The following is a 27,587-nucleotide window of genomic DNA, read 5'->3' on the forward strand; positions in this document are numbered from 1 at the left end:
AAATTTGGTGTTTAGTACAGAAATTCATTCTAGTCATATTTTGGAAATTTATGATACATGTAAATTTTCAATAGTAATACAATAATTTATCCGGGTCAAGCTTATATTAAATTGAAAGAGAAAAAATGGCACTTATGTGTGAATTTTAATAAACATATATATCATGAAATCAGTGATACGTCAATGGGTTTTTAGCAACCATTTTTAATTATATTAGTGTTACCATTATTACGATTGTGTAATTCCACAAAATGTGGATATTAAGACGTTCTTTCATAAGTGTAAATTCAGATTACATTTACGTTTCGACTTCATGACCCAGGTACCTCTGTCTCTTACAGAACTCCCGTTGGACTGTGATCCGCATCCGGGAATTTTAATGATTTATCTAACCCCAGAAAATACGCATCATAACAATATTATGGTTTAAAAAAAAGAGCAATATAGGGCTAGGTAATTATCAATCGATCGGCGATTCGATTGTGTGACCGAGTCTCAATCGAGTTACAACCGACTGGCTATCGAATGACCCCCAATCGATTGCAATTCATCCGAGTACAATCGACTAGCAAAGGAATGATTACTCGACACCATTTGAATATTCAATCAACAGTCGATGGGGGTAAATGTTGATGATTTCACGAAAAGTCGAATCATGTGAAATAATCATCTCCTGAGTCAATGTAATTGCAATATTTTTATGTAGATTTAGGCAAAAGAACTATTATTTTCCCGAGAAAATAATTTGTTAGGAATAATAATATTTTCATCTCAGTGATATTTTTAAGACAATAATTTTTGGTTTTATCTTTTGTTCTAGACGAGCCTTCCACCGATTCTACACTAAATTCATTGAGACTGCTTTTCCAATTGAGGACATATATATTGAGTAAACCTACTTTTAGTATCTCACTGGAGGCCGGGAGCTTCAAATATCCCCACGCCTACAAAACCCATCAGAATGATACCCACTGTACATAAACCCTAATTAGGTGTAGATACAAATATATTATGAAGAAAATAAAATGCGAATCAAAGAAACCCACGCGACAGTTTCATCCACAAAATCTCATTCATTTTTTTGTTTATTCTCAAGTGATTACTTTCATCTTCATAAATCCTTGAGAAAATTAATTTCATTTATTCTCACAACTTCCGGTGTTTCTTACATGTCAAGATGTGACGTGTATGTCACGTTACATAATATTCAGTTCACAATGTTTGTTCATGGAGGTGGCATTCATAATTGTTTTTATAATTGATATTAGAAAAGTTCAGTTGAAAATTTTGTTGTTGCTGAGGATAGTTTCACCATCTAGTAAGTCAACTACTCCTGGAAATGTGTGAGAAATAAATTGAGAGAAGAAAACTAATTAAAAAAATTAAAACTCATGTTTCCGTTTCCTTCATTTATGATCAGCAAAGTATAAATATAATAATGTATTTACAATATTATAAACTTTATTTTTAAACAATATGATTAGGTATGCTTACTGTATTATAATAGTGCCGACTGTCTGTGTCACGCCTGCATACATTTTAAATCTTTATTCATGTCAGTAAAATAATGATAAATGATATGACAAAATCATTGGCTTTCAAAGAAATAGACAAAGAAATTATCTGTTAAAAAAGTGTAATTCACAAATTGATGAAGCTATCAATATATCTTTGAATGACATAATTTTCCGTCTTTAAATTGTCACATTAAGGGAGCTAAAGCACATTTCTGCAGAGAAATAAAGCAGAAAAGGTCAAATAGACGATTGAATTATTTTTTTTCAGTCTCATGATAAAATATTATTTGCCTGACATGTATAATAAAAATTGTTCATTCTCCTTCGAACCAATCACTTTCAAAAATAAAATAAAATATCGGATTACATAAAAACACAGACAGTTTGGATGTGAAATTTGTACTATACATTAGTTCGGAGTCCGGGAGGGAGCTACAAATTCTAATCAGTTTATCATAAATTCATTCCTTTAAATATTCGCATATTTGTTTTTTAATCATAAAATCGCTGCCTGAGCAACGCCACGTATTTTTATCTTAAGTGATGAGTACAACATATATGTTATCATTCTTGATTCAAAATTATTCACAATATTTTCATCTTTACAGTGAAGACACAAAAACTTTTTTTCTTATCATTTTTTCTTTCATCACGGGTGGGAAATATTTGACGACGATCGTGAAATGAAATTAAGTATAAGTCAACTTGGTAACGATAAAACACTCTCAAAACTCTTCGGCTATTAACATTTCCGATAATTTTGCATTGCACAATTTCATTAAAAACAAAAGTTTCTCATATAACATTACGACAATTAACAAATTGATAAAATAGGCCGAAATATAAATAAGGAAAATTGTACATAAATTTCATGATTGGCATTAAACCTGCTGAAGCGTCGTCATCGATGTAAAATTATCGTCACATTATTCAGTGACAAATTTACAGTAAATATCATTGGACGTAAGTATATTAGTACACCATTTGCTTAAATTCTAAATTATGCATCTAATGTGTATGTTCATGTGGCATACATCCTCGTTTTAAATAAATAAACCAACCATTGATTTTTTTTTTCTAAAGGAAATCTTTGATTGATTTTTTTACACTAAGGGGTCAGCGATCAAACTCGAAAGTCTGGAGACCTGATTAAGATCAAGCTTAGAGCAGTCGATAGTTATCGGCGGTCTCATAAAAATTAGATCAGAGAACCGATGAATTTCGTCACGTGTAATGAGTAAACTGCATGAAAACATTTTGAATTTGTCAAATTTGCTCGAGTACCGGTTCTGCAATTCACCGAGATCAAATTTGGCACACACATACTTTTTAGATAACAAAGAATAACTGCTTTTTCGAAACATCGACTGTTCATATATACCTCAATTTTTTCCTCCTCCATGGTAAAACTTATAGAATTAATTTAGATTAAATGTTCATATCCATTTAGTCTTTTTGAAGTACGAATTGTTTTTCAGTTTTTGAAAAATTAACCTAACATGGTCATATATTCCATGATCACTGAGTATACCACGAGGAAGAGGAAACATCGGGACATATAAACTGAAATGATATCATAGTAATAAAATTCATTAATGTCTTGAAAAAATCACACACGCTTATACAATTGATAGAAAGATGCGGTATTTCCATTGTTTTGGAAGTTCAAATATTTTTCGGCTCAGTATTACCTCTATTACGTAATGACACTCTTCATCAGTACTAAAAACTCGACTGAGTTCCAAGAGAATTCAGAAACTTTCACATTTTCCGATAGTTCCTCAGTAGCACAATCTTGCAATAAATCCGATCAAGTTATTGCAGAAATTGACTTGTAGCTTAGAGTAAAATTATTCTGATCCGAATACATCATGAAATTGACTGAAACTCCTCCCGCCTCCCCTCCCGGGATGTATGCCCCTGTGTACAATGGGTGCATTTATTGAAAAATCACTCAAGCCAATTACCAAATAGTATATTTCGATACAAATGCGATGGGGTGGTAATGACTGTGCCATTGGCAGCCCTCGGCTCCGCCTGGCATCACAAATGTATCTGAACTATACTTATTTTTGTTAGTGATGTTATGTTCAGCAAGTGGTGAACTGTGCCATTTTTCGTTTGCTAGCAAACGAATAGTCTTTTCGTTTACAAAATTCGACTTTTCATTTATAAATAAACGAATAGACAGTATTCCACTGACTAAACGTAGCAGCAGCGACAAAAATTGCATTGTTTTGTTGTTTTTTCTCTCAGAACTATTCTCCAATTAATAACTTCAATTATGTACTTAATAATTACAGTTAATTTCCATCTTCAATTAAAGTTCTCTTTACACTTTTCCGCTTAATCGTACATGATTAAAAATCCATGTATAATTATTATTTTTATACTCAATATTTATATATGTATATAGTAAAATTAACATTGCAGTCTTACGGTGAGCCAATTAAAACGATGGCAACAATTCAAAACATCATCTTTTTTATTCTGTGTGTTTTTCTCTCTTTACTTTACAATCTTAGTCTCAATCAACATCATAATTGCTAAGTAAAGTAGTTAGGTTATCGTATCCCATTATTACGATTTCATTAATAACACATCATCCCTTTTCTAAATATGACAGACATGTTGGATAGAGGTAGTTGATACTCAGCCGTTTCATTTATTCGTAAAAGTTTCCTTTCTTTTAAACTATTTAAAACGGGAAACTTTCGTTACTGTAACGATGGATTTGTCTGCGACAAAAGAGGTGACTTTACCTCGTTGTATTAATAAAATTCCCTAACATTTGCAGTTCAATCTCTTGATCTCATCCACTTATTTTACTGAGACCTTTATTTATTTTTTTCTACTTTGCCACATTCCGTCATTGCGTGCACAATTTTTCCTTGTTTGGATTCCGCTAGTTCTTTTCATTTGCTGAAGTGTTATTCTATAACTTTGACCAAATTCAAGAATACGTGCTAGTGAATAGCAGCTTAATCGTCTTCATTTTTTGTGTTCCTGAGAGGAGCACGGAAAGAGATTGGAAAAAAAATTTCAGTAAGGTGAGTCGATATCCTCAAATGCAAACAGTCCTTCTCATCATTTTGCTGTATTAGTTGGCCCTTCCAGGGACTACATCGAGCTGAATGTTGCGATCGTCGACTCCGGAGGAACAGTAAGTCCTGAATATAGAGATGTTATGTGCCACATTTCACTGGAGTACATAAGGGAACAGCCAGCCTGTGGACTTTAGAAAAAAATCCTAGGGGCGAAGGACGAGGGGAACTTAAGTTTCGTCCTTCTCGAACTGATCTCAAACACCAACATTCTGTTTAACGTTGACTTGCATACTGTGATGATCCTTCTGTAAGGTCTTGATCATTTTCTTTTGGATTTCATGTTCCGCCTAGAATTATGGTTTCACTCTTAATTTCAATAAATGATTTGCATATATTCATTGATGAATATGTTATTGTTTATATTTACCTGCAGTTGATGAAAATGTGGTCGGCGCGTGTGGAGCTCTGAATTTTCGAATGCCAGTCCCAACTCGTTGATCTGGGTTCCTTGATAATCTATACTGTCCTGAAGATGTGCATATGTCTGTCTCAGGGTCTCATCTACCTTTTGCTGAACAATTACGAATGCAATAGATTTAAAAGTTGTGAATTTATTCTTAACGTCATTCAATTTCCATTTTTCCTTGAATACGTACCTCGGGCACAAGGTGAAGGATGTCAGCTCTCGAAGAGTCTTCTGTAATATCAGAAATAGAGAAGGTTAATAAAAAAATATGAGCGAATAGAATCGATAATTAAGTCCTAGGAGACTTCACAGTATATTCAATGTTTAATTGTGCTTTTATTTTAAAAGACAAACGATTTCTGAAAAGAGGATCTGATTAACTTAGAATTATGATATGGTATGGGTATTCAAGATATCCGCACATGTGTACTCCATATTTGTCAAATGAATAATTACACATTCAACATGCACTTGATAATTCAGTAGTGAAGCGGTAAATAGGGTAAGCCGATTTTAATTGCTGAGCAGTTGTTGACGAACGCCTTGGAACCTTATAAAGATAGAAATACTTTGTCGTGATCTTTTTTGCAAATCTACGAGTATGCAAAATAAGATAGTGTTGTGAAAAACTTGAGGAAAATTTGGCGTCTCTGGTCTTAGATGCGAAAATATTAATCAAACAGTCGTCTCAAATTAAAATCGACTTAACTCCCATTGTGCCATTATAATACTGACTTAATCAATCATCTGAGTCTAGTCACATTAAATAGTTGTCACTTGAAAACAGTTTGAATACTAAATACCAAAATATTTAGTATTTTATATTTTCAGACGTTCTAAATATCGCTTATATTTCGTGGAGGTTTTGGAAGTAGGAACTTTACTTGTTCCACTTTTTCAAAAAAAATTAAATAACCCATAATTATCATTTGTAATGAGAATTTTGGGGCATCCAAAATCATAGCACCTAATGCTTTCCTGTAGTATTACTATCTTCATATTTGTCAAAGAATGTACATAGTGAGGTACAAATTGTACGTTCACTAAGAAATTAATCTATCTTTGAAATTTAGGTTCGCAAGTTGATGGGGTTCCATGTCATAATATGCACGACAGGCATATGCGCAACAACGAATTCGTTTTAGAATATTTTGAATTAACTCTTTTGGCGAGAAATGTTGATTAAATACGTCTAAATTGATGACATTAACGATAAATTACGGAGATGTATACACACATAGATTTTGGTAAAATACCTTTGATGGATCGTTCATAAAAATAAGGGACAGTTTTTCTTTATGTGTTTCCATTCTAAAATAAAAATTTGCTTCACTGCAGTTGAAGTAACAGGATATAAGTAGTAAGTACCGGAATATTTTCGAATTTACAACTCCCTCATACCCTAGGAATAATAGTATATTTGAACCGAAGTGCCGACGTTTCATAAGTGTGAAGTCATCAAGAGGAATGCAAAATGATAGTAATAGTTTGTGTTATCTAGTCAGCGATAAGTTTACTATATGTTATGAACATTTCCGATATAACCTCGTGATGCAAACTAGCTGGTTAATTTACCTAATTGCTAGCTCCTGTTTTCTCATGTCATTCATATGATAAAGTCATCTATCAATAACTTTAACAAACCACACAATAACGAAACTGAAATCGAAGTTGTAAAAAGATCAGAGAATTTCAACATCTTTTTCTTATTATCATAGATCTCATAAAGTTTGATTGAAGCAACGCTATCGAACAAAGTTTTTGATTGGAAAAATAATTTCGCAAATCTCTTAATTTTGAAACAAAACAAAGAACTATTTTAAATGCATCATGGCACCAAAGCAGGTTAATTAATACTAATTTTGAAGAGTCTTTAGATTCAAGGCCCAGTTAAGACGCTGAACTACCACGATAACATGATGAACGATAGCTTTCGGAAATATAAAACTTTTTTGAGGAAGAAAAATTGACTAACTCCTTCCAAACCTAAAGTGATCGACAAAATTTTTTTGTTTCACTTCGGTGAAATGAAATTTCAGCACTTTTTAAAAATAAAAAATGGTCAATAATGAGCGTTCCATCATTGACGTGTGATTTATGGGAATGAAGATGGTCAATTGAGGGCTAACTTGGTCCATTACGTCTCTAGTTGGTAATCACATCGGCTGACAAATTCCGTCGTAAATATTCCGTGTTATATTCTCTGATGTTATATCCAACGATTGATGAACTGCGTTTTTTCACTGACAAATATAAATATAAATGTACATAAATCAGAAGCCACTTTTTAGCATGAAATGACTGTGACAGCAATGACACACAAATCGTAAAGAATCGAAAAAATTCTGGAAAGTTCTCCACATTTTTCAATAATTAAATTATTTGTAATGCACAAAATGTGTAGAAATTCCTAGGATTTACTGAGAAATTAAAATCTCTGGAACTTGAACTACCCAGGGGACCGCACAAACGAGTAACTGCGTCTGTACCTGCATTGACGTCTAAGTTAACACCAAAGCAAGCTGGTACCTCAGTACTAACCTCGAAGTACAGTATTTATATGTTTTCAAGCAGTAAGTAACTCTACTCAGAAATTCAAGTGCTAGAGTACTTTGCAGTGTTCATCACCGATCATGAAATCGACGAGACATGAAAAGTCAGCTTGTAATTGTCATATGCATCAAACTTACTGTCAGGGTTCAAGGGGTGTGACATCTCATCCAATAATTTGTAAATATCTGCAAATAATAACTAGAGTTACAATCACTGTCTCGAAATATCTGGAACAACGAAAATACCTTAGAGTTTTTAGCGCAAGAGGTTTCAAGCTCATAGATAGGGCTCACTCTGACGAGTGTTATTCGTCCTGGTTTATCGTCGTGCGAATCTCCAAATGTTTGGTCAATATTTCATTTATATACGACGACCAATGATTAGTCTAATGAATTCATTATTTACGGTCTATGAGCCAGGTACTTACAATGACAGAATTCCAAAATTATCGAGTCTATGCAATTTCCAGGCAACTTTGTTTCCCCAAAATAATGCGATGAAAAAAGAACCAATGGACGAAGGGGATGGAGAAGTTACAGGTCTGACAAGTGTTCGAGATCTGAGTCTACTCTACTCGTCCTAAATATTTCCTCGTTTATTGAAATGACCCAAAGATGCGTCAAATGATCATTCAATTAGCCAATTTCTCAATCGAACTTGAAAAAATCTCCACGAAAGGTCCATAGCGTCGAGGGGGATAAATGGACACCACTCGATGAGAGAATGAGGAACATTCCATATGTCAAAAGAAGTGAGTTAAATTACAAGCGCCATAACACCCCACGTGACAATATTAATAATCTCAATAATTGTGCACATGAATATTCTCAATTATTCCTGATAACTTTTCGCTTTCTGATTAAGACAACTTTTAACGCATTGACGTTAATATTCCGACAAACTAATCAATATATTTTGATTAACATTTGCATGAGGTAATCTTGCCCCTCGGCATCATCTTCCGTTACAACTAATTTTTCAATTTTTAAAGCGAATGGTATTTACGATGCATCAGCCGTATTTGTCATGCAAATGTGGGTTTTTCGGCTACTACCTGAGCACTGCGGTCGGTCGCGGTCATCCCTAGCGCCCCGGTAGGGCTCTCTAGGGTTTATTCAGAAATTGGCTAATTATTCAGGTAGGGAAAATGTGTTGATGAATATATGTAATTTTTCATACATCATATAATTTACACCAAAAAACTTTAACGACTGAACGTTTTGTTTCGATTTCATTGGACTGTTTGATAATTGAGTCCATTATGGTCTTGTAAAATATGCGGAAATAATTGTACCAATCACTTTTTAGATATTCGAAATCTTCATAGGTGCCCAAATGGACACTTTTTCCCCTCAACATGTTCCAAACATTATCAATGACAAAATTTCAGTGGAACTACGATGAGATGACTCTCTTTCGTTTGAACGAAGCAGAAAAAATAAATCAGATGAACGAGATTGATGAGTTGTTTTTACGGTTCATTAACGATCAAATCCATGTTTTTCGTTCTCTCAACTGGAAAATAAATTTATGGGAAACAATGTTATAATTGTACCTGAATTGGAATTAAGAATCGCCTGGAAGGTCGAGTTGTCCAAGTGTTCGTCTTCAGTAGAATAATATTCCTGTCGCTGTCTCTTATCTGATCCTTCACTTTCTACCTCGAAGGGTCTTTTTCCAGAGATCTCCTCTGCCATATTCATACCAGCAGTACCTGCCTCGCCTTTCATAAATAGACCCATTGTCTCTGGGTGGCCATAATAATGGAGTGTTGAATTCATTTCTCCGTATTGGGCCCCTTCCGTGGTTTCGATTAATGATGCTGCGTTATTTATGTTTGAATTCACCATTGAAGAGTTTGTACCCATTTGGTGAGACTCATAAAACATGGTGGCTTGAGATGAAACTTGTTGAATAATAGGGCTCAACTCTTGCCGGGTGATCTGAAAAATAAATAGTTTAATACATAAGCAAGTGCATAGTAGTGGTTGTTTAATGCATTCGTCATGAATAAATTGATGGCATGCTTTTAAATGATTTCAGTATATTAATGTTTTTCCTGTCTCTAAGATGAAGCATTGAGGAAAACGTAAGTTAAGAGAAAACCTGACCAGATAGAGCCATCTCTTTCGGGAATCCGAAATTACTATTTTAATTGCCGGTCTCAACAAAACGGTTTTACTTCGGATATTTTTCATATATTTCCCTGTTTGTTGTTAAGCAATGAAAAGATCCGATAAACAATTTGTACGCATTTCAAACCCTAAAACTGTCATTAGAAAAAATCAAGTTCAAAGAGTTTACCTCGAAACGAGCAGATTTGGAGGAGAATCCTTGGATATTATTGATGAAAAAATTAATAAAAATGTTCCTAATAATATGGTGAAGACAAAATCCACAATTTGGAAACGATTCTCTGCATTTTGTGCAGACAGAAAATATACGCTGGGAGCCACAACTACCAGTGAAAAACCATAACATATGACGTGAAATGCCACACATTTAATTCCTTGAAATTGGAATGAAAAAAATAATCCAACCAAATACCCCTCGACCTTCAAAATTAGTCGGATATTTTTGAAGGTTTGGGGTATTACTACTGAATATTCCTCTCTGTGTAGCACAAGCAACAGACCATAAGGAAAAAGGGGCGAAAAACTTTGAATTATAATTTAGACAATTGTCACACCTCTGGTATAAATAATAAATCACCCAGAGAATCTATTGTCAGTGTCAATTGCGTTAGAGCAAACTACTACCATCTAGGAGCATCACTACACCGGGTTGGAATTATAAATACATCAGGAAGCTCATGTGAAGCAGAGTCTCAAGATTTTCACCCCATCCTGTGCTACTGCCCGAATTTCTAAATCCAGATAAACCAATTGTTAACTGGACTAAGTAGGTCTGCCTGCACTCCTCCTTATAAAATGAACGAATTTGCAAATGGAACAGACTTTAAGTATTTGTTAGTATTTAAAGAAATGTAAGTTCAAAAATTTAGTATTATATCGACAGTGTAAATAAATCCTACATACAGTCTACATACATATTAGTACATTTGTAAAATTTTGAAAAATCAGTTTGAAGTAATATAACAGCGTGGTCAGTGCCAACTTCAGTAAAGTCCAGGTTAAAAATCATTTCATAATCAGATGTGTACCAAACGGGTTCTATTTCTCCTGTTCAGGAAGTTTATTTTGGTAGTTTTTTCTGTCAATAAACTAGCGATATGCTTACGGATGGATGGTCAACTAATTTTTGTTTTTTAGCTAAATTCCAAAGGTGGCGGTCAAGTAGGTCAAGTTGGCGATGCGCCCAAACACATATCGTCTTCAAATTCTGGATTTTGACTTTTCAGCCTATTCTGCCTAATTTCCAAGCAAAATTGAAAAAACAAAAAATTGAACGATTTCGATGCTTCCATTCGAAAGCAAAAAACATATATAGCCAACAAAATATAATTATATAATTCATATTCATTTACTGTTCATTTTGTTTTTATGAGTGATTAAATTTTAGAACGGATGTAAATTCTAATGAGACACGGAGTAGGAAATATTTTCATTTATATTGGTGAATGAACGATAAGACGAAGATGAATAAAATAGGAATATTCGTTTTCGAAATATATAAAAAAAATAATATTTAAAAAAATTATACGCATGAGCTATTCAATTTGAAGATGGTAGTAATGTTAAAGTCATAAATCAGGAATGGCGCAGTAGATGGCTGATACAAAAGGTGATAATGCTAACATGAATTTTTAGCGAAAAGTTGAAAAATGGAAATACTGTAGACTCTCGATAATGAAGTTATACTCGATGATCTGAATTTGTATTCTTCCATCAATAAGTCATGTCATTGTTTTTCTAAATATTTGAGAAAAATCACCAATAATCGTTTTTTCCAAAGTAAAGAAAAACAAGATAACAAAATCAATACCTAAGTGTGGAAAACAGTGTATAAAACGATCATCTATCGTTTGTCCACGATGAAATGTAAAAATGCCACGATAAACCAAGAAATATAGATGAAAAATTTAAAGCGGAGTATTGTCAAAGGAAAATAAGGAAGTAATCACATGCTCCTATGATACCAATTGTTTCGCAAAAAAAAAACGATCGACGATTATTGCCATTTGAAGGTTTATGTATCAAAATAAAATAGCTAACAATAGTCAAAAAAATAGTATGTGACGCGATAATGAAACCATCATGTCTTGCAAAATACAAAAGATTCGACGACAAACACCTGTTCATAATAAATACAAAGGAAAATGGTATCACACGAAATACAAAAATACTCACATTACTAAGGACATCATCAACAACAGGACTATCGAGTTTTGGAATAGAACTAACAGGAATTCGATTGCTCCCATTTAACCGGTTTGATATTTGGGTCTGTGAACGATGTCGTGGCTCCTCACAATATCCGCTATCACTGCTAATTGACGATGCAGCACTCATTGTCCTCCTGATTTGTTTCAATTTGCTCTTGAGAGGTCTTTCAATCAACTTAACTCCCAAATGATTGGCCTGCACAGCAGCCGGTGGTAGTCTCGTGGCAAACATAGCGGCTTTGGCGGATTGAACATCTGGAGCAGGTCCAGGGGAAATTCTCCCGTTGATTGGTATTGGTGTTGAGAGATCACTGATCAATTTGAGAATTACACCTTCAAGTTGCGTTGGATCCTCGACACTCGGGGGTGAGCTCGACGATGAGTTCACCGTGATTGGATCAATTAAAACTCGACTTGCATTGTTCATCGTAGCCGTGTAACGATTCTTCATCTCACGAATCAATTTTTCACCCTCCGCTGCATCCACCAATGTGTTAACACAAACAAAGGATTCGAAAGTACCAGTTTTCGTGTCCATTTCGAGGTATCCGTGCGTTCTGAGGTAGATAAAGTCACCGGTTTTTGAGAGGAGTCGGTAACAAGATGATCCAAAACCTTCACGACGATCGTACACTGCAACAAGTGAAATGTAATTAATAAAAATGCATTTTTCCCACACGAATTTGGTGTATTACATATATAATTTACATGTTTTACAAATTTCTTAGTGTTAACATTTTTTTTCAATTTTTTAATGGTTTTACTGAGATGATTTTGAGTTGCCACAGTCATGAACAATATGATGAACATGTTAACTCTTACATTTTATTTATTTCAACGGTTGTGTAAACTTTGCAAGTCTTTCAAAGAATTTACATAACCAATAGAAATGAAACTTGAACAAAATTTGAAAAAATTAATTCAAAAAAATAAGACGTCATTCTATTGGGGCCTTCAAGGGGACTTCGACGATTTTTCGAATGGCTGTGCAACCCTTACGTGATCCTCCTGCACATTGGAAGATCCATAAACATTCAAGAGAAGTAAATTACTGTTCATTGATTATTTAATTGACTCATAAGCTACTTCATTTCATGGGGATCATGAGGGGATTCTGACGTCCTCCCGAGTGGTTTTGCAAATGATAAGAATCACGTGAAATTTCGACACCTCAGAAACACTCAGAGAGAACGAAATTACCATTCATTAACTAATTAATTGATTTTGTAAACAGAAGTTCATTCTATTGAAGTCATCAAGGTATTTTGACTTCTTAAATAGCAGTGCAAACTTGATATGGTCCTGCAGGGATTTGCACACCTCCTGAATAATCAGAGAAATTAAATTATCACATACTGAGTAATTAAGGATCAATGAATGAGACTTGCACGCAAAGTATCATTCCATTGGGGTCATGAAAAGGATTCTGGCAATTTCTCGAATGGTTGTGCAAACTTCAGTAGAATCACTTCAATGGAGAAAACCAAATGACTGTTTGTTAATTAATTAATGAATTAATTGAAGTTGAACGTACAACTTGATTTAATCGTGGCCATCAGAGAATTGTGACGACTGCTCAAATGGTTGTGCAAACTTGACGTGATCCAGGAGATTGCACAACCCACGAACAATCAGAGTAATTAAATTATAACTAATTGAGCAATTAGTTACCAAAGAGGGAAATTTGAAAACAAGATTTTATGCCATTGGGGTCATCAAGAAGTTCTGATAGCGTCACAAATGGTTGTGCAAACTTCATCGGATCAGTCTGGAGTTGGTGTACTCCAAACATTCAGAGGACGGAAATCATTATTTATCGATTAAGAAATCAAGTTATTCGATTTGTCATCAAAACATCTTTTGATTAAGGACATAAGCGGATTCGGTCGACCTTTGAAATGGTGATGCGCGCTTCGAATAATTTTCTGCAATTTGTGTACTTCTCCGCCGGTTTCTGAGATGTGCAATTTTCTGAAGGATCAAATCAAGTTTGAACTAGAATTAGAAATAGGCCATTACCACAAGAAATGAACTAACGTCAACATCGGTGACACGAAGATGCAATCCTAAACCTTTTAAGACTTTCTGACAGGGTTTTTTGAGAATGTTCCCTATTTTTTTGGATGAAAAAAATATGTATATTTTTTGGAGACCTCAGTGACAAAAAATCAATTTGTAATTAAATGGTTTTGTAGAAAAAAAATCAAATAAAAAGCTATATAAATAACGTTCGGAAAGGAATATATCTGGAGGCCTTAATTATTTAAAAAACAGCTGCCGAAAAATTCATAATCAAATTTTCAGAAGAAACAAGCGTTATTTGTCGTTTGATCTCAAAGACGTTATAACTTGCAATGCGATCCCCACCATCATATACGGCATTGTGAGGAATCACGTGTAGACACAAAGAGGATAAACTAATGTCGGTGCAACCACATAATAGCTAACCACGACCTCGAATATTATAGCGAATTTCTACATTTTTAATAAAATCGTTACAAAAGTGCAAGGAAAAATAGGCTAATAGTGTAGCCAGGTGGCAAGAATCTATTTTTCAGGATTCATTCTGTGTTTTATGTGTGAAATGAATAATAATAAGTACAGGTACTAAGTACAGGTACAGAGAACTGTTGACCACCAGCTAAGATATTAGGGCATATTTCCGCAATTTTAACAAGACCGTTATGAAAGTGTAATAAAAAAATAGCCTAATGGTGTGGCCACAGTGCAAGACTTAACCCTAGAACGTTGCACTGGGGTACAAATATACGTGGGGTATATTTAGGGCTGTGTGGAAACGAGAATCCTGCATTTATCGACCGGAGACCCTACCCATAATTAAATTTGATTTTAATAAATTCCGCAATTCCACTTACACAGCCGTATTCGTTATTAAAAAACGAAGAAAACGATGTATAACAACATTTTCCAATTTTAATTTTTACCTGCGAAAATTGCGGTCTAACGCGTGGGGTACGGTTGTACCCCAGCGCACCGTTCTAGGGTAAGAAAAGTAAGTGCAACGTTCTAGGGTTAATTTAATGCGGATTATTAATTCGTTTGTGCATAAAATAAAACATAACTAATGTTAGAATTTGTCTCTCATTCTGGACATCTGTAGAGAAGACCTAGGGGCAGGTGAGGGGAAAAGGGAAAGGCGATTTTTGAGGTTTCACCTCTACATATTAGAAACACAATTCATTATTTCAATATATTCTTGGACACTTCATCACAGTTAATTTCATTAAAATTTAAATTCATCACAGCGCATTTCATCAACATTCATTACTGCGTATTTCATCACTACGAACTTTCATTACCGCATAGTTTATGACTTCTTCATATCTAAGACGGTAAATTTATATAGCCTTCCACATCTTGTGGCGTCACAGGAAATTCTTGGATAGGATTTCGGATTAAGGAAGCAGGGAATCAGGATTATTCTCGATATAATTTCACAAGAAAATTTTACTGAAAAAAATGGACAGTCTACACCGTCCAGGTGATGAATTGTCTGTGTGACAAATAATGCTGTGATTAGTTGGTTCTGTAATGAGTGATGCTGCAGTAATTTTCTCGTGTCATCAATAGTACTATGATGAAGTGTCCTTGCAATGAGTATTTCTAATGAAATTAACTATAATATTACAGAACGGTGATATGTAGAGGTGATGCCGATTTTTGAAACCTTCATCCGGGTCCATCTGATTGATAAACAGATTATTCAAGAAAGGCTGAAATGCACGTTTCAATAGTGACTTGATAAATAGACAGTAGACAATAAAATAACCGAATAGTGCTAGTTAATGAACTTGTCCATTTAATCAGAGTACTTACTCTGCCGTAATCCAATTATCGTCCACCTGACATCATCCTTGTGCATATAACGAAAGGCATTAGCGCCGGAAACCTCTTCCGACATGTATCCAGCAACAATGGATATTCTGTGATCACAGAAGATGATACGGCCGTCAACCAAATGTCGTGTTACATACTCTTCTTTAGTGGCTTCTAATAAGGACAGCTCGGTTACACGTCTATGCATACCACGTGCTAATCCAACGAAAATAATATCGTTGCTCGATCGAGCATATTCTGTAACGATTTACAACGGTTAAACTATCAAAATTAATGATCAATTGTAATAGATTTATTCACAAATGGCAGATAAGCATTTGCTTCTGACAGATTACCATTACATGGATTTGATTTACATAATAATTTCTTACCTTTATTCGCTGGTCGTTGGATACAGTGCTCTGCTAACTTGAGGACCCCTGATATACTAAAACACTTGTACTGAATGTGCTCACCCCGAGAGGTGGTTTTCTGGGCTATTTTCACAACAAATGTTCTTCGTTCTCGGTAATTTCGTCGTTTGGCTGTAATTTCTTCAGAAGATAACGTGGGATTCTGATCGGATATGGTGCCGTCAACTAATGCCAGGGTGTCTTCGTTCACCACTAGGGCACGAGATAGCTCATCATGGTCCTCGGGGTAGACGTAGCTGAACAGCGATTTTCCCAATAGTTCGAGCTGGAAGGAAATTGCAATGTTGGAGATTACTTTTAATCCAAAATTGGGAACTGATAGAAGAATTTATGTATATAAATATCTATGTATTGTTGGGAAATGATTTTTATGATGAAGAAAGCCACATATTTCATTTGATTACCATTTTCAAGTTGAGTTTTTTGATGGAATTTCTTGTTAATTGTTAATTAGTCTTTACGTGAATGATTGATAGAATGAGATAAGATTGTGATTTCAAGAATAGAATACTAGTGATTTTCAATAATTTTGAGAATCATATTGGATTCATATTTCAAGCGGAAATTTAATGAAATGCAATAATTTTGACTTGCAGGAAGATTTCAATTCCCCAACTCACTTGAATTTTTAATAAAAAATAGGAATATTTGTGAAAAATCCGAATCATTTGAAAATTTCGTTACAAAATTATTTGCAATTCGCATCTACAATGTGATGCAGTGCGATTATAATGCGATAACAGTTTCTGAAGACCATCAAGTGAGATAGAAATTTCAATCAGTAATTTTTTCCAGTACGAAGGTAACATTTCTGAAAAACAAATGATTTTGGATCTGGGATGCTGATTACTCGCTCCCATGTTGGGTGCATTAATATACCCTCTGCACGACTTTTTGAAGGTCAAACTGATAACTTCCTGACTAATCCATTTTTGTTTTTTTCCCCGAAATTCTATGAAAATTCGCCAGAGATTCCCTGAAATTTTACCTTAACAATATTAGATTTGTTCACACCCGAGGGATTATAATATTTTCCAGTATCCGTACACGGAAATAGATTTTGGATAAAAATTAGACCTCTAGAGGACGAAACGTGGGACACAATGGCAATCCACCAAATTTTAGGTCAAATTTTGTTGGAAAAATTAGATTTGGGAGGCTAATTTTTTTGATAATATTCATTTTTGTCCCTCGTTTCCCCCTGTGGAGATCTAATTTCTACCCAATATTGCTTTCCGCGTACTAGAACTTTTATAACAAATTTCTCTGTGTGTCGTATATTTTAGGATGAGTATCATAGGAATTTTTCAGCCGGAGGGGACAATGCCACAACCAAAATTCCTAGGCCACCAGTCATAAACGATATCGTTCCGTATATAGTAATTGTCACTTATTCGAGTTCGAAGATCTAATATCAATCAGTACAGAAAATTCGTTTTCACATACATTCGTATCTTATAAAGATTTACTTCCATATTTATTTAAAACAAACTTGATTTTTCAAACGGAAAATTATTCCCCCTCTCCACCTCCGAGATAACTCACGAAAATATGTATTCTACATAATATCAATACGTAATACTTAGAATTATCGAATAAGTCAGTAATTTCTGAGTCGATATCAGAGCAAGTTCTATCCGACGATAATGATACGATGTGTTATCCATTGAAATCGGAAGAAGCGAATTTACGTAATTAGTTAATGAGATATGGTCGAATTAGAAATTTTTTTCGGATAGTGTTCACCATGAAATGGCAATACTGCTGAGACGATCATAATCAGAATTTAATCAGTCTTAAATTGCATCAATATGAATCAATTACCATGCGAAAAATTTGAATCGAATCATTAGTTTGTAAACAAGTTGACCGAAATTTCGCTCATACACACATACAAGTATCTCTGCAAAATTATGTCAGAAAGACTCGAGATGTTATTAAAGGCGGAGATATGATGAATCCGGCATTTTTAATTTTCGAGGTCATTACAATAATTTTGTTATACTGGAAAGTTGTAAATTTCCCGAAAATTCGTCAACAATTTACTGCAATTTTTCCCGTTTTTGTAAGATTTCTATACGGATTATTGGATTATGGATAGAGATTCTCTCAATAATATAAAAACGATTTAACTATCAACTTTAATTGTTTATTATCGCACGCAGAAGATATATCTTTCTCGTATGATGTCTCCAGATCAACTGACTCTTAGTGACCAAAGATTTGACACTCTGGACCCATTTGGCAAAAGGACCTTGTTCATTCATTCCTTTCTGTTTCTTCTCCGGTTCTATTTATTAAAACCATTCTAAACATTTCCGTACTGTTCGGAGAAAAACTATAAAAACTATAAAATACTGAGATGGATTGAAAACAGCTATAGACAGACGATTCTCTCAATACGGATAAAAACGACTGACGAAAAATGATAAATCAAATGCGCAATGAATTATCAACAGATATAGAATTCAACAATTGTTTTTTTATAACTTCCTTAAAAAAATGATTCTGTAGTTAGTTAACATGGGTTTGACCATCTCACACTTGTTTTCACCGCAGGTAATCCAGCCTTAGAATATTTATTCTCTGGCCGTATTCATACCCACAATGGACGTCTGATTGTAGACACCCTGCGGGGGATAAGTTTGCGTATTTTCTTAAGTATGTGAAAGAATACTAAGAAATAAAATGCGGGGTCAGGATGGTTATTCCTCGTCAAGCGCAGACGGGAAGAATTATCGTTAAGCTCAGTCTCAGCAGCCAGTTTGTAAAAAATTGGTGAATTTTCATGGAATTCTACTGAGAAAAAGTTGAATTCGTTCTCTATCTTTGATATTTTCGTTTGATGGCAGATGAGAATAAATCGCGTGTTTTCATACGTTGATATCAATACACATTTCTCAGAGAAACGAGGGAGTAGTCGTTTCAATAGCATGGAAGAGTATGATACCTATCGTGAATTTTTTTTTTCAGAGGAAAGGAGACAAGTTTTGTCAAGGTTTTCCATGACTTCTCCATTGCTGGCACGTGTTTACATCGTGGAAGATATTTTCGCCATGAACATTGTGGTATGATGCACTGTGGAATGCAATGGAAATTAAAAATGCGTAAATGATGGTTAATAATTTAAGGAACTTATTGAATTTGTCACGACTACCGAGAGGGCCATCTTCAACACTTCCCATGATCTAGACTTAACTTGTTCATCTTAAAGTCATTTCGTCTTGAAAACTCCCACTGTTGTTATGAATATTATCATTTGATATTGATGAATGACACGTTTTTTGTGGCTCACATAAAGATCATATTCGATGAGAACATAATTTTATTTTTCAACTGGACCATCAATAAAATTTGAAAAAAAAAATTAAAGACAGTTTGTATTGTCTTGACTCACAACGATGACTGGAGAATATCAATTTTCAAAATTGTGAGTGTTCGAAATGGACTGATTTAGCATGGCATAGGTAAACCTATTTGCTCATAAAAATATATCTCAAAATTTAGTAAACGTGCCAAAAAACTGAACCATATTTTTATCACAAAAAAAAATCACTTCAAAAATGGCAATGAACATGGCGAAATTGTGTTATAGCTGTTACCAGATTTTTCGGAAATTTGGTCTTAATCTTTCCCCAGGTCGCATCCATATTCGACACATTTTCATTACAGTAAGACCTTATTTTCTTTTGCTTCATCCAATGCGAATTTGGTGAATTTCTCTAGAGAAAGGTCGGGCTTATACTGCGTCAAAATACATCACCAAATTTATTATCAAGTCGACCCAGTCAGACGTAATTCAGATGTAAATGAAACTTCATCATAGGGACAACCTTGCCTCGTGCAATTCGTGCAGCAAAACGAAGGAACTGATGTTTGTTGTCGGTCAACTTTGTGATACGGACTTTGTATATTCCCTAAAGACTACCTTTCGAGAATGCACTATATTTCCATAATCATACCGACTCATGCCTGAAGACTAACATATGAAAATCCTTGAAAATAATCAAGCAAATGTAATGAGTACTATGTCGGACGACCAAAAGTTGGGTTAGTCCTTTCCCCACTCCAACAGGAGTATAAATATAAGGGGGAATGATTTCACTGGGGAGGACTAGGAGGACAATCCTCATCTTTCCTTCATTGACCACGCATTAAATAAGTATTTTTTTGGTAACTCTCTCTTTCCATATCTCACGTCGTATTTCTTTAGACATCAATTGTTAGATCCCTGTATTATACTACGAACTGCGTGACTGTTTTTGTTTTAATTATAATTGGCTGAATAACTGTACAGGTCGTTCTAACCTACACTGCGATTTATTTTAGGTATCTATTATTTTGCGTATTATGTGAATCCGGTAGTGTCGATAAATTTAACATTACTACGTAGATTATTTCATTTTCGTATTGCTATTTTCTTAATAGTAACAACCAGAATAACTTTAATATACAGCATGCAAGCGTCGTGAATAAATAAAACAAAATTATTATACAGAATCTGAAATGCAATTGCTGTACATGATGAAGTACAGTGTAGATCGTGATTGATATACATAACTTTCAGGAAGGAGTGAAGTGACAAGGAAACACTCTAGAAATAATCTAAATGATTTCATTACACAACTACCTAAGTTATTCTTAATTATGGGTGGCTTCAAGCATCACAATCTTCTATGGGAATCTGACAAATGGAACACAGGAGGCCAAATTGTAGAGAAATGGTTCGAAGAGAATTATCTTTGGCAATTAACGACGGAGAGAGTATCTACCTCAACACTAAAAAATTTGAAGGGAGTGTTGTTAGAATGGGAATTATCATCCAGATTTTCTGGAAGAAAAACTGAAAAATACTCAGTAGTAATACCCCAAGACCTTCAAAATTATCCAGTTTCCCTGCGTAGCGCCGATCGGGATAAGTTTTGCAGAAAAACCCTGGCGTTTCGCGCACGGGTTCTTTAACCTGCAAAACTTTGTTACGCAACGAAACTCTCGGGAAATATCCGATTAATTTTGAAGATCGAGAGGCATTTGGCTGGATTATTTTTTTCATTTCAATTTCAAACAATTAAATGTGTGGTATTTCACGTCATATGGTATGGTTTTTCACTCGTAGTTGTGGCTTCTCCAGCGTATATTTTCTGTGTGCACAAAATGCAGAGAATTGTTTCCTAATTGAGGCTTTTGTCTTCACTGTATTATTAGGAACATTATTTTTAATTTTTTGATCAATAATCTCCAAGGATTCTCCTCCAAATCTGCTCATGTCGAGGTAAAGTCTTTGAACTTGATTTTTTCTAATGACAATTTTGGAGTTTGAAACGCGTACAAATTGTTTATCGGATTGCTTAGCAACAAACGGAAATATCCGAGAAATATCCGAAGTAAAACCGTTTTACTTGTACCACGTGACGGGAAATGCCACCATTTGATTTGTTGAAATTGGGATGAAAAAAATAATCAGGATAAATCTACACCTAATGCTCAAAATTGCCTCTCCACTACTCTCCCCTCACCAAAACATATAACCGACTACATAACAGAACAAGAACTTCTTCATATTCTATCAACAGTGAGTAGTACACGTCCTGAACCTGACGATATCCCCCAGGATCTTCTGAAAAATCTTCCATATAAGGAGATAGAGTACGTAGACAAAATTTTCAACTACGTCTGAGCCAAACTTAACTTAATATTTTTCATTACAAGGTGTGCTTTCCAGGGTATAATGATGTGAGGATGCAATGTTTGTTGATTTGGCAGGGTCACGACGAGACGAGGACGTCGTGAGGGATTAAATTTCGACAACTCAGGCGATTGTTGAGAAGTTTTTCAATAGCTACCACTTGATAAAAATTTAATCTAGCAAAAATCTCAGAACGATTTCAATACAAACTTGTTTCCTAGGAATAAACTTTGAGAGGATAAGAATGTTCACTCACCGGTAAATATCCGAGATGTGATTCTATAGTATCGCTGACATGTATGATGCTCCCAGCGGTTGTCATAATAATACAAAACACATTCCCGTCGCAACTCTGAAGAATAAATTCAGTATTAAAGTTCCACTAATCTTCAATAGTTTTTAACGTTAAACTTACTTGGAGGCAAAGCTGCTCAAGGTCTGCGCCTTTGAATTTACTTGGAAGGATTCCTGGAGTGGCTTTGCCAAGAGCTGTAACATACGTCCATGGAATGTATTCATTTTCAATTTATGCAGTTCGATTTATAAATTTATTAAAACTGAAAAAAAGTAAGTTTGCAAATGTGTACGAAATTAAAATAATGAATATTTTTCATTTCCATTGCAGTGTTTCCATTTCTAGGAATTCACTGAAAAATTGGGTTTATTGTGTCCCATTCTTTCAAAGTTTTTGCCAATGGAATCCAAAATATGATTGGTATTCGTTACACCTGTGTAGTGTAAATGAAGGATCCATTGTACACGACATAAAATGATAAATTCTGTTTTCACAGTCGTGTCAGTTTGTTTTAACTTGTGATATTGTTTTTACGAATACACGTACACGTGTTCTCTGACAATATTGACTTGTAATCCATATGCATTTTTTATTCATGTAAATGAGTGAGCAATGAAAAAAATATTAGAAGAATGTATATGGATATTGGAAATGCACTAAGAATCGTCCAATCGAGAATCAGTCATTGAGTGCATCGTTTTTATTTGTTATTTACAGGAATTAATGGATTGGACACATGTTCGTGGACGAGGAATTTAATTCTTTATCGAGCAGGCTTCGTTTCATTCCTGAATGTTTGTTAGCGGATAAAGGAATCACCTGAAACACTGGTGCTAGTGGCTTTACTTTAGTCTCTCGCGTTTACTTGTGACAGCCAATCGCGAACACGTTATAACAATTTTACATCACGATTTTTTATTCATTGTGCATAAAATTGGAGGCAAAAAAGTTCTTTGAAGTAATTGAAGTGACGCTACATTGTTTGTTTCCAATTTGTATTTTGCATTTTTGGGAGAATTTTTTCCTGGGGGAAAGTGCTGAGATTTATCTCCCCCAAAAAAAGCTCTCTTCGCAGTGTCTAGATAATATACAGCTCATAATCGGGTGGTTCCATTCGATTTTCACCGCGAGTTTTGTGTTCGTTGTGATGAAAGTAGAGTCAAAAAATCAAGAGAAAAATATAATAATTGTCGATTAATTCTCATTTTCTTTCCTTTTCAAGTTGATGAACAAATTTTTCGCAACGTATTGTACTAAAAAACTGTTTTTGAACAAAAACAAAAAATTGGAATATCTCGAAAACTTATTGAGAAGATGTATACATATTTTGATTGATTGAGATAAAGGACATCGAAGCAAATATTTTGAGATGTGAAAAATTAAAATCGGTTCAATAGTTTTCGAGATATCGGCGAAAACCGCTTGAGAACCAAATGGAAATTTATGAAAAACGGCTAGACCAATTGAATTGAATTTTGGCATAGACTTAGTCCTTAGTAATACTAGTGGCTTAACCAAATTTCACATTTTTGGGAATAACTTTAGCTGTTTAGTCCTTTCATTATCGAAAATAGTGAGCAAGGTTGTTCACCATATGAACAGAAACACATAAATTTTGTGCTTAAATTTTGTATTTTTACGTTTTAGACCATTCAACATAATTTCAAAGCAAAATTTGAAAATTTAAAAACTTGAAAATCAGAGCATTACAAAGGTTCCATTCGGAGGCCAAAAGTAGCAGGGCATCATCCTCGCAATGATCAATAAGATACGGTATACGAAAAAAGGGAATTTCATTGATTTTTTCTATAGAATGTGTCCTATTAAATAGCTCAATTTCAAATTAGTCAGTCGGTTTAATTACTTCAGTTATTGTTTTACTTTTCTCCAACAATCATCAACTGGACTCTATAAATAGAATGCCTAATGGAGTGTTGTGGTTGTTGAGGGAATCAGATTGGAAAGTTAGATTTATCAGAGAAACAAGATTAAAAAATGGGGTAAAAAAATGAATCACTATAACAAAAGTTATACATCAGGATCAAATTATTTTGACTTTTACATTACTCCGTGCTCTGAATGGAGGATTACCCATGAATTATTCGACTTCAGCACATATCGTAATGTAAAATTTCGTACAAAACCCACGTGGTATAGATTTTCTCATTTCTGTCATTAGAACACTCGCCTGTAGCTTTTCCCGGTGCTATAACAAAATGCCACACGATAAAATATCGAAGCAAACATAATTCACAACAAAATACCAAAAACAAAAATGACGAACGATAAAGTTTTAAAAATATAAATATAAGAAACAAAAATATCTAAAACGACTAATACAAATTTATATATTTAAAATATATAACGTTGATAAATCCATAAATATATTTAAAAAATCCCAATATTAATTTGTTCATTGAAATAAATGAATGTCATTGACAAAGAAAATTTCAAAACGGAATTTAAAAAATCTATAACATTATCACAGTTATAATTATTAACTGACATTTGAAGAACTATGAATTTTAATATCACAATGATAGACTCAGCTGCACACAAAAATGAACTGCATTCGACTAATACAACTTCCTTTTTTGTGCATCGATTCCTCCGAAAATAATGACAATGTAGATGATGGAAACAAATAATTACCTAATAGAACATAAAAATTAAAATCCATCACTGCTTTAAAAAATAGAACAAAAAAGATCAGCAGTAACTGGAACGTTTCGTTTTTTTGTGTAAATTAATATTTAATAGTATTTATATTAATTATTTACCATTCGTTCATTTGTCTATATTATTATTAGTATTTGTTGCATCAATATTTTATCCTAGACATTTTGAAACTATAGATTTTCATATTCACTATTTTGGTGAAGTTTATTCGGTCACAACTAATTTGTCGCGAGACTAATTTTCCAATTTTTACTCTCGTCGAAAAATTTTAATCATCGCAGCATAAAACTGAACAACTATGTAACAGAATAGGTCAGAAATGAATATAATTTGTCGTAAAAGTTCAATAGAAAACCACTAGAATTTCTCACTTAATTCGATAAATTTGTCGGTGAATTATATTTCATGTGTGCGTCAAACGTAGACTTACTATAATTGGCCCTGAGGAAGGCAGCCGTCAGCCTGAGAATTGATATCTTATCCTGACGCCTTGGGCTATTAGCCACCGCGGGTACTAGGCTTGCCATTGTGGAAATGTTTGCGTTGAGGTTGTCTCGCCTCTGCTTCTCCGCCAAATTTCTCGAGGCCCGGGCACTGCTGAAACAATTGTAATTAACAAGTTCAATATTTACCCAGTAATATCGAGGTCACGTGTCTTCAATTTTTGTAATGCTTGCTGATTAACCCACAATCTAGCTCATAACTTGAAAATTCATGGACGATAGGACACACTGGTCGAAAAAATGATTTTTATGGATGTCTATCAGTCACCGAAACTCATTTGGAATATATAACATCTTACCAGGATTATCAATCATTTTTATTCGAGTTATATCAACTTGGATCAAATAAATGTAGTATCGCGAATAATTATGGGGAAATCCCCATAATAGAAATAATAATATAGATAGATGTTTTTCGTAATGTTGATATAACTCGAATAAAAATGATTGATAATCCTGGTAAGATGTTATATATTCCAAATGAGTGGGGGAACCCCACAAATAGGCATAGATTGGTACAGGAATGAAAGCCTGTACCATAAATGCACTTAGAGGGTCTGTGGGTTTATGAGGCCCACAGATTTGCCAGATGGAGATCGGTGCTGCCAGCGTGGTCCAGGGATGTTAGGACCACGTGACATGATTAGGGCCCAGTTCAGGGTTGCAAAGAGGGACAGGGCCAGAGTCGTGTTTTAGCAACCGTAGACGATAGACGCTTTGTAGACGTTAGCCGTATTTTAGATAGACGAATAGTTAGAGGTTTTTGTGTAGTACATTAAGGAGTGAATATTGTGTGAAGAATAGCCGATAGTGAATTTAGTATTAGAATCGTTTGTACATTTTTCATTAAAAATATACTGATTTATCTTTTAAAAAGTAACCCTACATAAAATAGACCTTGAAATGGTCCGGTTGAAGTAATGGCCTTCAAATTTAGTGCATTTTCTCGAATTACTTGTGTTTCGTTTTCGGTTTTGGGTGGAAGATCAGGGGCAAGCTTTGCTGACTCAAAACTGCCAAGCCTGGCTTTGGCTTCAACCGATAGCGATGCCAATCTAGGGCCAACGCTTGTTGCCAGGCTAGCAACTTTCTAGAGTGGCTTTGGCTTCATCCAATGATCATACCAATAGAGTTATAAAATTATGGAAAATTGATTGCAGTCGATTATTTTTTTTGTTTAAAAAATCATCAATTGCCTTATGTTGATCGTTAATGAATTTCAAGTTCATTAACTAAATAGATATCACCTGTACGACTTAATGTATGCAATACAGAGTATTTTGTACATTATGTCTAAGTATTTGATAGCAAATTTTTATAACAATGGTATACACGGAAAATAAAATAAATATGTGTTAGATTCGATGTTCAGTCGATTGAACTCCAAACTTTGGTTTAGATTAGCTTGAATCAGGTCTGCTTTATACTGATGGGCCTGTATTGGGCCTTACCCTTGGACCAAGCTGAATACCTCAAGCTTGGTCCAATGTTTCCCTCCCAGCATATCTCACAGTTGGCCCAAGCCATGATGCCAGTCTAGAAACAGGCTTAGCGTGCCTTGATTCAAGTCTGGTCCACCGATTAATGCTCACCTGGGTTATCCCGGGGTGCATTAATGCTTGTGCATTAGGGCCGATAGTTGGCCGAAGAGTTCTTGCGTTTTTCGCCCATTGCCAGAATTTAGGATTAAAATTTTTAGCGATGTCTCCAACTGTAATTTATTTTTCGGTTTGGGAAATGGACTAGTGAGGGGTAGTCTTCACTACTGAGGGTGTCCATAGTTCAGCGTAGGCCATGCACCACCTCCCCCAGGTATCCTCGTCGGTGCGATGTCGGCGCTTTGTAAAACGAGGTGCCATTCTAGCACAGCGTCCTCCAGCTTGCTGGAAACTCTTTCAAGACCGAAGACACGCTGGAAGGGTGTCATGGATTCGTCAAAAAATCATAATCTGGAGTTACGTGCAGGTCTCCCTCCTCCCCATTGTCAATTGCAGATTCAATAGTTTGAACTTTGCACTACTATCATTGTCGACTAGTGCTTCGGAACCCACTCAAAAATGTAGGTCCACTCGTGTTCTCAGCTGAGGACGCGAGGATAAATAAACATTCTGGTCACAATAATAGTAGTTACGTGGAAAAATAATTAAGTCAAGAAGAGGAAGTCGATGAGTGAGACAAAACAAATGCTGGTATGCAATTGCGAGGTACATCATTGTCTAAGGTAT

General features: G+C 34.7%; 2 protein-coding genes across 9 annotated transcripts in view; one reads left to right on the forward strand and one right to left on the reverse strand.

The window, feature by feature from the left end:
- Positions 1–1,392, forward strand: part of LOC135167195 (JNK-interacting protein 1) — a 50,538-nt gene extending 49,146 nt beyond the window's left edge. For all 3 annotated transcript variants that reach the window (XM_064130139.1, XM_064130138.1, XM_064130140.1), the window contains exon 8: positions 821–1,392. In XM_064130139.1, the coding sequence (XP_063986209.1) occupies positions 821–893 (73 nt within the window). In that variant the 3' untranslated portion in view covers positions 894–1,392. The remainder of the gene's footprint in view (positions 1–820) is intronic.
- LOC135167191 (neuronal PAS domain-containing protein 2-like) overlaps positions 1,374–27,587 on the reverse strand; it is a 94,836-nt gene continuing 68,622 nt past the window's right edge. For 3 of the 6 annotated variants that reach the window (XM_064130118.1, XM_064130121.1, XM_064130123.1), the window contains 11 exons: positions 25,290–25,456; positions 22,301–22,374; positions 22,142–22,237; positions 16,158–16,464; positions 15,766–16,023; positions 11,894–12,561; positions 9,139–9,526; positions 7,721–7,768; positions 5,221–5,261; positions 4,992–5,135; positions 1,374–4,911 (listed from right to left, as the gene is read on the reverse strand). In XM_064130118.1, coding sequence (XP_063986188.1) covers positions 4,819–4,911; positions 4,992–5,135; positions 5,221–5,261; positions 7,721–7,768; positions 9,139–9,526; positions 11,894–12,561; positions 15,766–16,023; positions 16,158–16,464; positions 22,142–22,237; positions 22,301–22,374; positions 25,290–25,456 — 2,284 coding nt within the window. In that variant the 3' untranslated portion in view covers positions 1,374–4,818. The remainder of the gene's footprint in view (positions 4,912–4,991; positions 5,136–5,220; positions 5,262–7,720; positions 7,769–9,138; positions 9,527–11,893; positions 12,562–15,765; positions 16,024–16,157; positions 16,465–22,141; positions 22,238–22,300; positions 22,375–25,289; positions 25,457–27,587) is intronic. The other 3 variants (XM_064130119.1, XM_064130124.1, XM_064130120.1) reach the window with 2 other exon arrangements.

The sequence above is a fragment of the Diachasmimorpha longicaudata genome, chromosome 11 (assembly GCF_034640455.1).
Source record: "Diachasmimorpha longicaudata isolate KC_UGA_2023 chromosome 11, iyDiaLong2, whole genome shotgun sequence".
Classification (NCBI taxonomy): Eukaryota; Metazoa; Arthropoda; class Insecta; order Hymenoptera; family Braconidae; genus Diachasmimorpha; species Diachasmimorpha longicaudata.